This window comes from Oncorhynchus mykiss, chromosome 28 (genome assembly GCF_057628025.1).
Source record: "Oncorhynchus mykiss isolate SJ-2025 chromosome 28, ASM5762802v1, whole genome shotgun sequence".
NCBI classification, from domain to species: domain Eukaryota; kingdom Metazoa; phylum Chordata; class Actinopteri; order Salmoniformes; family Salmonidae; genus Oncorhynchus; species Oncorhynchus mykiss.
The window spans coordinates 14,436,502-14,448,722 of record NC_143049.1 but is presented as its reverse complement, the minus strand read 5'-3'; the positions used below and the strand labels follow the sequence as shown (position 1 = coordinate 14,448,722).

General features: G+C 42.9%; 1 protein-coding gene across 3 annotated transcripts in view; it reads left to right on the top strand.

Annotated features, from left to right (window-relative positions):
- The window catches only part of LOC110508590 (arf-GAP with GTPase, ANK repeat and PH domain-containing protein 3), a 221,412-nt gene that overhangs the window by 137,749 nt on the left and 71,442 nt on the right, over positions 1-12,221 (top strand). For all 3 annotated transcript variants that reach the window (XM_021589215.3, XM_036966890.2, XM_021589214.3), the window contains exon 11: positions 3,875-4,046. In XM_021589215.3, coding sequence (XP_021444890.1) covers positions 3,875-4,046 — 172 coding nt within the window. The remainder of the gene's footprint in view (positions 1-3,874; positions 4,047-12,221) is intronic.

The window sequence follows — 12,221 nt, the reverse complement described above, 5'->3', positions numbered from 1 at the left end:
CATGTAGCTACCATAGCATTCTGCAGCGATACGCCATTCCATCTGGTTTGGGCTTAGTCCCACTATAATTTGTTTTTCAACAGGACTATGACCCAACACACCTCCAGGCTGTGTATGAGCTGTTTTACCAAGAAGGAGAGTGATGGAGTGCTGCATCAGATGACCTGGCCTCCACAATCCCCCGACCTCAACCAAATTGAGATGGTCTGGGATGAGTCGGACCGCAGAGTGAAGGAAAAGCAGACAACAAGTGCTCAGCATATGTGGGAGCTCCTTCAGTACTGTTGGAAAAGTATTCCAGGTGAAGCTGGTTGAGAGAATGCCAAGAGTGTGCAAAGCTGTCATCAAGGCAATGGGTGGCTATTTGAAGAATCTCAATATAAAATATATTTTGATTTGTTTAACACTTTGTTTGGTTACTACATGATTCCGTATGTGTTATCTCATAGTTGTGATGTCTTCACTATTCTACAATGTATAAAATAGTAAAAATGAAGATAAACCCTTGAATGAGTAGGTGTTCTAAAACGTTTGACCGGTAGTGTATATCTCCTAGATATGAGACAGACACTTCCAAACCTTATTCCTGGTGATTTATTTTTTGGCTGTCTTTTTTTGCCGTTTATGAATGTGTCATTGAATGCGTTTCTATGGACTATAGTAGTAAATGCCAAATTCAATATTTTATCAAATAACCCCCCAAAATCTCATTCAAATAGCGAAATGATCCATTGTATGACCATCTTAAAACAATTCCAAATGTTAGAATATGTTTAGTGAAAGTTGGAGAAGTATTTGTGCACATTAACTCCAGATTTGTTTGACCTTAGAGTCCAATTTGAAATAGTATAATGTATATTAGCAAGATCATAGATTAACACTTCTCGGCAAAAGACATTCATACTCGTAAAAGCATTGTCATTTGCTTGCGACATACAGTAAGTAGACTAAATCTGGTTTAATGATCATAGATTAGCTTCAAGTGCCTCTGTGTCCACATCACCAACAAACTAACATGGTCCAAGCACAACAAGACAGTCAAGACAGTGAAGAGGGCACCACAAAACCTATTCCCCCTCAGGAGACTGAAAGGATTTGACATGGGTCCTCAGATCCTCAAAAGGTTCTACAGCTGCACCATCGAGAGCATCCTGGTTGCATCACTGCCTGGTATGGCAACTGCTCGGTCGCTGACCGCAAGCCACTACAGAGAGTAGGTTGTACGGCTCAGTACATCACTGGGGCTAAGCTGCCTGCCATCCAGGACCTTTACACCAGGCGGTGTCAGAGGATGGCCCTAGAAATTGTCAGACTCCAGCCACCCAAGTCATGGACTGTTCTCTCTGCTGCCGCACGGCAAGCGGTACCCGAGCGCCAAGTCTAGGTCCAAGAGGCTTCTAAACAGCTTCTACCCTCAAGCCATTAGACTCCTGAACATCTAATCAAATGGCTACCCAGACTATTTGCATTGCCCCCCCTCTCTCTCTTTTACACTATGCATAGGTAACTCTACCTACATGTACATATTACCTCAAATACCTCAACTAAGCGGTACCCCCGCACATTGACTGTACCGGTAACCCCCTTTATATAGTCTCGCTATTTTTATTTTACTGCTGCTCTTTAATTACTTGTTACTTTTATTTCTTATTCTTATTTCTTTCTTTTTTTAACTGCATTGTTGATTAGGGGCCTCATGAGTACACATTTCACTGTACACCTGTTGTATTCGGAGCATTAGACTAGTACAATTTGATTGGATGATATTCTTCTCGTGAGATGATAATGGATTAATTTAGTACCCATTGTTAGCAGAGCAATGTAGCATTGCAGTGATGTACAGGTAATTGACAAAATAGGGAGTTGGGCCACAACAAGCCGCCAGAACAGTTTCAATGCACATTGGCGTAGATTCTACACATGTCTGGAACTCTATTGGAGGGATGCGACGCCATTCTTGCACTAGAGATGTTGTGTTGTACTGATGGTGGTGGAAAACGCTGTCTCAGGCGCCACTCCAGAATCTCCCATAAGTGTTCAATTGGGTTGAGATCTGGTGACTGAGACACACATCTTCTAAACCCCCTCTGCTCCTTTGAGGCCCCTCATTGAAAGTCACTGAGATCTCTTCTATCATGGTAGCCAAAATAATGAACAACTGGGCATTTTTATAATTAACTTACCTGTGTGGAAGTACCTGTTTTCAATATAATTTGTGTTCCTCATTTACGCAAGTGTTTCCTTTATTTTGGAATTTACCCGTATGTAATTGACTAGTTAGCAGCTCTGTAGATCTAGATCATTATAGGTCGTAGGTCACCTGAGGCATGTCTATAAGCTCTGTCTGGAGTGTCTGTCTGCTAACTTACTGAGCAGAGGTGAGGCAGAACAGGAACTGCTGTCACATTACTAGACACCTGTTTATTCCCATTCTGAGCAACCAAGCAGACAGAGGGAGAGAAGGGGAGAGAAGGAGAGATAGAGACAGAGGGTGTTATAGAGACAGAGGGTGTTATAGAGACAGAGGGCGTTATCGAGACAGAGGGCGTTATCGAGACAGAGGGCGTTATCGAGACAGAGGGCGTTATCGAGAGAGAGAGAGACAGAGGGTGTTGTAGAGAGAGAGACAGAGGGTGTTGTAGAGAGAGAGAGAGAGAGAGAGAGACAGAGGGTGTTGTAGAGCGAGAGAGAGAGAGAAAGAGGGTGTTGTAGAGAGAGAGAGAGAAAGAGGGTGTTGTAGAGAGAGAGAGAGAGAGAAAGAGGGTGTTGTAGAGAGAGAGAGAAAGAGGATGTTGTAGAGAGAGAGAGAGAGAAAGAGGGTGTTGTAGAGAGAGAGAGAGAAAGAGGGTGTTGTAGAGAAAGGGTGTTATAGAGAGAGAGAGAGAGAGGGTGTTGTAGAGAGAGAGAGGGGGGGTGTTGTAGAGAGAGAGAGAGAGGGTGTTGTAGAGAGAGAGAGTGAGAGACAGAGGGTGTTATGGAGAGAGAGAGAGAGAGACAAAGGGTGTTATAGAGAGAGAGAGAGAGACAGAGGGTGTTATAGAGAGAGAGAGTGGGTTGGGAGCGAGAGCAACCGGGAAAGAGAGAAGGTGGGTAGGAGAGCGAGACATGGAACGAGAGCGCGAGGATCCCTTTAATTTCGCAGTCAGCCAAGCCATCCACACAATCACCTTCTGTTAATTCTATCTGCTACATCAATTAAATTGTTTGTAGAAACTAATTGAATGTGGCTTAATCACACATCTTAATAGCTTTGCACGCTTCGATCTGGCTGTTAATTCCAGCAATAAAATGAAATGAGAATGAGGAGCGCTAGCTGGCTGGGTAATTAGAGAAGAGGCAGGGGAAGAGATGAGTGCTTTATGGCAATGTGATAAAGGAAAGGAGAGAGATTTAGAGATGATGGGGAGGGTGCACCCAGTAACCCAGTAAAAGGCCGAGCAGAGCGCAGAGTTCTCCTCATTGATATCTGCTGATATCAATGAGTTTCACCTTGGCTTTCCTTCATCATCCACTTGGGATGGTGATGTTGTTTTAAATCGAAATCAAATGACCAAATTGAAAGAGAATGACTGTTTGCGTTCATTAGTCTACTCATTAAGCCTCTAAAAGCCAACTAGCTTGTGAGGCAGCATGAGCACAGGTGATACCTAATGTTCTGAAAATTCTCTTAGCTGTCGATCAGTCGTTTTTGGTACTTTTTTATTTTGCTTTGAAGTGGATGAAAGATATATGTCATATCATAAAACAAAAGTGAAATGTTATTTCTTGTCAGCTAATGGGGGCAGTTTGCGTTTTATTTTTTGTAATGAAATATCCACGTTTTAGAGTAATGACATTGACTCTGTGTGTGTTTTGTGATGCTTGTGTGTTCCAGGACTACATGCAGAATGTGCACGGGAAAGAGATTGACCTGTTGAGGACCACGGTCAAGGTGCCAGGGAAACGACCACCCAGAGCAGTCACCACTATCGCCCCCACCGCCAGCCCCAAGACAAATGGGCTGACCAAGGACCGCAGCACCCTGCAGCTGGGCGTAGGCACCACAGGTAAGAGGGAATGCCTAGTCACCACACTGTGGGTCCATTCTAGACCTCTGTACCAGATATGGGTCAAAACATATGACAAGCTAGCTTTGATTTAGATTACATGTTATAATAGAACAAATAAAAGAATCCCAAAAGCTTGAAGCACACCTCAAATACTTTGAAGACAAATGTACACTATATATGCAAAAGTATGTGGACACCCCTTCAAATTAGTGCATTCATATGTGGACACCCGTTCCTGACAGGTGTATAAAACCGAGCAATCAGCCATGCAATCTCCATAGACAAATATTGGCATTCAAATGGCGTTACTGAAGAGCTCAGTGACTTTCAACGATGGCATCTTTCCAACAAGTCAGTTCATCAAATTTCTAACCTGCTAGAGCTGCCCCGGTCAACTGTAAGTACTGTTATTGTGAAATGGAAATGTCTAAGAGCAACAACGGGTCAGCCGCGAAGTGGTAGGCCACACAAGCTCACAGAACAGGACCGCCAAGTGCTGAAGCGGGTAGCGTGTAAAAATCGTCTGTCCTCGGGTTGCAACACTCACTACCGAGTTCTAAACTGCCTCTGGAAGCAACGCCAGAGCAATAATTTTTCATTGGGAGCTTCATGAAATAGGTTTCTATTGCCGAGCAGCCGCACACAAGCCTAAGATCACCATTCCCAATGCCAAGTGTTGGCTGGAGTGGCGTAAACTCGCCTCCACTGGAGCAGTGGAAACGCATTCTCTGGAGTGATGACTCACGCTTCACAATCTGTCAGTCCGACAGACTAATCTGGGTTTGGTGGATGCCAGGAGAATGCTGTAAAGTTTGGTGGAAGAGGAATAATGGTCTGGGGCTGTTTAGGCCCCTTAGTTCCAGTGAAAATCTTAACGCTACAGCATACAATGACATTCTAGACTATTCTGTGCTTCCAACTTTGTGGCAACAGTTTAGGGAAGGCCCTTTCCTGTTTCAGCGTGACAATGCCCCCATGCACAAAGTGAGGCCCATACAGAAATGGTTTGTCAAGGTTGGTTTGGAAGGACTTTGCTGGCCTGCACAGAGCCCTGACCTCAACCCTATCAAACAACCTTTGGGATGAATTGGAACGCCGACTGCGAGCCAGGCCTAATCGCCCAACATCAGTGCCCGACCTCACTAATGCTCTAAATAGAAGTAAGTCCCCGCAGCAATGTTCCAGCATCTAGTGGAAAATATTCCCAGAAGAGTGGAGGCTGTTATAGCACCAAAGGGGGGACCAACTCCATATTAATGCCTATGATTTTGGAATGAGATGTTCGACGAGCAGGTGTCCACATACTTTTGCGCATGTAGTGCATTTTGGACAAACTGAGAAGGTAGAAGTTCCCCACTAATGACTGAAACAGGGTCAGATATTCCTCCTAACGGTTATGGCCAGGTTTGGGATTAAGGTCATCTGATTTTAGGTTTGCGGTTATAGGAACAACTTCTACCTCGAGTCAAACCGCAACCAAGCACGGTGAACGACAACCGACCAAGTCATTTGCAGGATATCAACTGAATAGCTTAAGCTAAGCAACCTGATGCCCAGTCCAATTGTATGTAAGCCTCTATCGACTTCATGTCCAGTCCAACAGACAATCAATAGAGGTTCTTCAATGGACTGAAAGAGACACCAGGGACACTAAAGTATTCAGAGGAGGGGTTTCACATGAATACCATTCACTGCCCAGAGGATACAATAAAGTATGCTCCTAATAGGTGGATTTAGGTATGTAATATGTATTTTGTTGCTGTAATTGTGTGAAAGCTCTTTAGATTATGGTACAATGTCATAAAATGAGTCCCTACAAGCCAATTGTCTCAATGTATGATTTTTCATTATGCAGATGAGCCAGCACAATATAAAAACAATGATAGGATTACTGAAGTAGTGCTTGTGAGGCTATTAGATTCTACCTTCAATTACTAAATAGGGAATTGATGAATGAGATCTCCGTTAAATATAATTAATTTGTTTATAATAATTCATTTCAAAGAAAAAATAAGATTTATCCATTGAGGGACATTTTATTTTGTCCAGATGTAATAAGTTTGCTGTGACCTAAATTCCATCAGCCAAATTTGTATGTAATGTCACAGGAACAATTATCAGGTTGGAGCTTGACTTGCGTGTCCTGCCAATACCAATGCCTTCCTTCCAGTCCACACGGGGCCTATAAATAGACTTAGCTGACCGGTTGGATGGCTGTCAATGAGGGTGCCTGCTCTGCTCTACTCTGCTCTGGCAGCTAAGCCCAGAGAGGCAAAAAGAAGCCAGTGATTCTATTTAGGGGTTAGGATTAAGAGTAATTAATACTAATTAGCAGAGTGGTCCCCAGAGGGGGGATAGATGGGGGGGAGGGTAATGAGGGCGTCCTCTATCGGCCGAGGAGTGGGGTCCATGTTACCTCCTGCCATGGCTGTAGCTAATTGGAGTGTGCAGTAGTGGAAAAGACAGTCCAGACAGCAGAGAACACTTGTGGCCCAGACCTTTCTTATTTTGTTGGGTCCTGGCCAGGATTTGAACATCAGGACCCCACTGGACCACATTAATTAGTCAAATGGTAGAGAAGATATAGGAGTTTACAGAGTGAAGGATAGGGGGTGAAGGTCAAGAGTTAACCTTCAGGATAAAAGTAGAGGAGAAAAGAGCAGAGGTGTCCCGTATCTGTAGGAGGGAGAGGAGAGTTAGGGAGAGGAGAGATAGGGAGAGGAGTGGTTCTGGGAGCCGGAAAGAGGAAAACCACAGAAAATGATTTTGTCTTTTATAATGAATTCTTATTTTTCTCTGACAATTTTACTGTATTTGCACGGGTATATACACCCCCACATTTTGCCCTCAGAACAGCCTCATTTCGTCAGGGCATGGACTCCACAGGGATACTGGCCCATGTTGACTCCAATGCTTCCCACAGTTGTGTCAAGTTGTGTGGATGTCTTTTGGGTGGTGGACCATCCTTGATACACAAGGGAAACTATTGAGCGTGAAAAATCCAGCAGCGTTGCAGTTCTTGACACACTCAAACCGGTGCGCCTGGCACTTACTACCGTACCCCGTTCAAAAGCACTTAAATATTTTGTCTTGCTCTTTCACCCTCTGAATGGCACACATGCACAATCCATGTCTCAATTGTCTCGAGGCTTAAAAATCCTTCTTTAACTGGTCTCCTCCCCTTCATCTACACTGATTTACGTGAATTTAACAAGTGACATCATAGCTTTCACCTGGATTCACCTGGTCAGCCTATGTCATGGAAATATGTTTTGTCCACTCAGTGTAGTTTCACTCTGCTGTAAATACAGAGCTAGTAAAGGATATCTTTGTGACACCCCATTCTAGAGGTTCAATTTTTTTTGCATCCGGGAGGGGAACAATACGAGACGATTTGCGTTAATCTCCACTTAGGGGAGAAAGGTTACAAATCACGGCAGGTCTCCCGTTTGGAGCACCCTCTCCTCTCCTGGTGCGATCGGCGTGAGTTTGATTTCATTAGGCATGCAATTGATGAAGGGAACAAAGGGGTAATTTGTCATTCATGGCGTCTGAATCGCAACCCTGTCTTTGCCTTTGGTAATTCATTCACTTCCATGGATCTAAAGACCTTTTATAATCACAGGGGGTGGAGGGAGGAAGGGAGGGAGGGAGATGGGAGATGGAGAGAGAGAGTAAATGAATGAACCCATGTGTCTATGAGTGAAAGAGTGTGCAAGCTTAATTCCTTTTCCTCTCTCTGAGTGTTCAGCGGAACCGTTTTAAATATGATCCTCTCCGTTAATACGCATCCAATGGTGTCACCCACGACAGATGCATTGTATCAAAGTATTAATGAGGCCCATCAGTTTTAATCAATCGTATGGGAGGCAGAGATGTACTGTCTGTGGGGAAGGCGCAGGGAGGGGGTGGTGTGTGCCTGTGTTTTGCTCGCGGTACAACTCCTTCCTTATACATTGTAAACCACTCTTCCTCTTGCTCTGGGCTACACATACGTACAGTCCAACCAGTGGGCACGGACTGACCACCACCACAACCATGTCTCTGTCTCACTGGCCACCAGCCCGGTGCGGGTGTGGAGGCTGGGGCTGGCCCCTAATGGTTCCTAAAGAGGATGAGGCTGGTTGTGGAGGGGAGGATAGTTAGATGACAGGGCTGAGCCATAAAGGGGGGTGGTGGTGGTGGCGGGTGGGTGGTCAGACAGGCGGTGTTAGTGAGCAGTGATAGTGATGATAGTGGTGGTGGATTGCACGGCCACAGCCGTTGATGATGTGCTGCTTCTCTCCTTCCTTTCCTCCCTCCCTCCCTCCCTCCTTCGGTCCCCCACATTAGCATTAATGCCTCGTTATCCTTCTACTTGTACATAATGGCAACAACTCCCCGGTTGGGTCAGGCCTCGGCGTCACGACTCATCAGCCCTCTGAGGGCATGCATGGTCGCGCCGGCCCAAAGAGAAATGAGAGTCAAGACGACATTACCGCTACCGTCGCTCTGTAGCTACTCGCTAATCCATCGCTTCTACTTAGCTAACAGCCACAGCAAGAGCCAGCCCTGCTGCTGCTGCTCCTATTCAGCATGGAAATCACTCCTTTTCTCTCTCTCCTACACACTTATATTTGTTAAATGAACATGTCAAATGAACATATTTCTATAATTGTTTTAAATGCCGGTGTAGGCCTACATGATCGCTGTCGAGTTTTTGGACATTTCTATTAACTTTCAGGTGTTTACTAGCAATCTTATGCTGCTTTCACATAGAATTGATGGTATTTTGCCTGTAAAAAAAAAAAGGGCAATGTTTATATGACCCCCTTACAAACAGGCCCATTTTTACCTCATTCTTGACTGCATTCTCTTTTTATACCTCCCGTGCACATGCCGGCGAATAGTGGTCGTTGTGGTGTGCCGATGTGGTTGGCCGTCTATATTAATAAATCCATTATTCATTCATTTACGCAGGTCCTAAGAAATATTCTAAAACTAATCAAATGTATTTTCAAATAGAATGGCATATTTTGAGTTGAAATGATGTTACGTCCAAATGAATTCAATCAATAGTTCATTATTTTGTTCATTAACCCTTTGACACGTACCACCTGAACTGGTTTGATCATTCTACAGTGGTCCTTGCAGCTTACGCTCAAACCGGTGTGATTAGAGCGCTTATTTAGAACATCCGGCGCTAGAGCTGGCCACACCGTTTTTTTTCTCACAGAAACATGTTGCACAAACACAGTCCTTACAAAGTTATGTCCTGAATGTGACCAGTTTATTTTTGGATGCAATGTTCAGACATACATAGAAGTAGAGACAGAGTAACACAATCATCCGAACCGGAAAGTGTAGGCTACATTAGTCCTAGCGCTAACTGAGGAAAGATTGACATAACACAAGCAGTCATATTTAGCTAACTCTCGGCTGACAGAAACCACCATATGAATGATCTAACAGCGATTACTATGTACAATTCATCACATCATGGGTGAGCTCACCATTGCTTGAAATAATTGAGTAAAACACTTTTAAAAAATCTAAAGTAATCCGATTATGAGTAGTTTCTGCGCACCACCATGTTTGTTTTTTCGCGTCAACCAAAGATAAGAAGTGGAGACTAGATGAGTTTGGTCTGTTTGCGGTATGCATGTTGAAGGGGGTCTGTCGTCTACGATCATTCACTTCCGCAAGTTTACTCCGGAACCATTCCTTCACCTCATTATAACATCTTTGGTCTGACAGATGTTTACGTGACACCCAGAATGCATTGTATAATGTCAACAAACATGGCGCCACACATAGCTGGCAAATAGCTAAGCATTAGCTCATCATAATTTACACACATTCATAGGTGTCCATTACAATCAGAATGCATTATTTGTCACCAGTACTTGAAAACATGTGAATAAAGCTGTAAATACATGATGCTACATAAACACATACATACTGTATGCCACAGTAGACACAACAACAAAATACAGAAAATAAGGCACTTACTTTGATAGGAACGCACACATGTTCAAAGTTATTATTTGAAAGTAAAAAAAGAATGAAGGCAATGTGAGCATCAGACAGAAAATGTGCTACGAGGAAAACGTTTGTGCAAGACTGCGCAAATTTCTGCATACTTGGTCTGCGGAAACACTGGGGAAGTGCTTTGGCTCTCCTCAAAGAGAGAAGTTTGTCCCGCTCAGTAAAACTTAAATTGTCCGCAACAGTGAAATGGGCTACTTCTATGTGAATGAATGAGGAGGCGGAACACACCTCAATTCAAACTGTTGTAAGAAAATACAACTTGAAATTGACAAGTTGAAACAGCCTATAGATTAATAGCAGACAGCACTGTCCTGTTACGTAACAATCACATTTTGGAACAGTGAGTGCATTCTGACATCACCTGCATGAAACAACTCACGCTGGGGGCGACCGTTAGAGATATTTGGAACTCACGCATGAAAAGGTTTAAACAGACAAGACACACTTACCCCAATCACAGTCAACACACATATATTTTGAAGTAAGAATATAATGGAGTATAACAGAATAAAATACACATTTATTTTCCCACACAACTTGTGTCACGGGAACGTGTGGTACCGCTGTCCCCCCTTTGGGTTTTTGGAGTTGCCTATACTCGATCAAGCAAAAATAATAGTCCTATACTTGATTTGGGCTACAATATTGCCAGCTAAATGTTTCTGGTTAATGATAGATGAGCAAACAAAATGTGTAATAGATGAGCTATACCACCTCCACTTATTTCCCCAGACAGAAACCAGTTAACCAAATCGCTATACAGAGGGTGATTCAGTGAAACAAAATCACATTGATGGAGACCAGTCAGTAAAGTCACAGGCTTTTGTTCGGGAGTAGGCCTAGTCTACTAAATAATCCAATTGTTAAACTACATAACATGCTATCGAAATGCTGTAATAAAATAGCCAACCAGACAAGATGATCACAAGCAGCGCTCACCTCAACTTAGCTAACTGTACCCCATTGTAGCCTAATACAAACGGTGATTCAGTGAAAACAAAAATCTGACATTGATTGATTTATCTAGACGAGACCACACGCTTCTCTCAAAGCAGCACGATGGCGTGCTGTCCTAATCAAAACGGTGCTGAAACTATCATCTAGGTGACCACAGGTGGGTAGGCTATTGCTTCAAATTTATTTCAACGATTGGATGACTTTGGGAGGTTCAGTAAGCAACAATTTGAAACATGCCTTCAAATGCATTAGCCTACTTTATTCCAATATTTTCGTCATTCCGTGATATTTATTCCCACAGTAATTATTTTTGGATGCATCCAATTATGGTTAAGAAAACAGTGCATGCTTATTGGGGTTCTATGCAAAAATATGTTAGAAGTGACATGCCTTGCAAAATGTAGAACTGGGCAGGAGGATGGTTACTGGCGCTGCTTAGCAACCATGAAGAGATTAAGAGCATAGAGCGTGCCAGTGCCGTCTCATTATGGCTACATTTATAGTAAGCCGTAGGCAGAAGTTTACCAAAATGATTGCTTGGTCGTTAGGCAGAAATACAAGTTTAGGCTTTGATACCAGCAGTACCTTTGACATGTAAGGAAAAGGCGGGAAAAAAGTAGGTGGTATGGTGAAGTTCACAGTTGCAAATGAGAACTTGTTCTCAACTAACCTGGTTAAATAAAGGTGAAATAAAAAATTTAAAAAATTAAAAGTTGGCGAAAAAACATATTGGTATGAAAGGGATATGTTTCTTCTAAATTATCACAGGAATTACAATAATGATTTTATTTTGTCGCCAAAGTTTTCCCCAAAAACTTTTTCAGGAGTTTATTTTTGTAATGACAGTATTTCTACAGTACAGTGCCTTCAGAAAGTATTCATATTCATTGTGTTAGAGCATGAATTCAAAATGGATAAAAAAAACAAGGTGAAGACATGTTTTTATAAATGTTTGCAAATGTATTGAAAATGAAATACAGGAAGATCTCATTTACATAAGTAGTCACACCCCTGAGTCAATACTTTGTAGAAGCACCTTTTGCAGTGATTACAGCTGTGTTTTTTTTTGATAAGTCTCTAAGAGCTTTGCAAACCTGGATTGTACAATATTTGCCCATTTTTATTATTTTTCAAATTCATCTAGCTCTGTCAAGCTCAAGTTGATTGTTAATGATTGCTAGACAA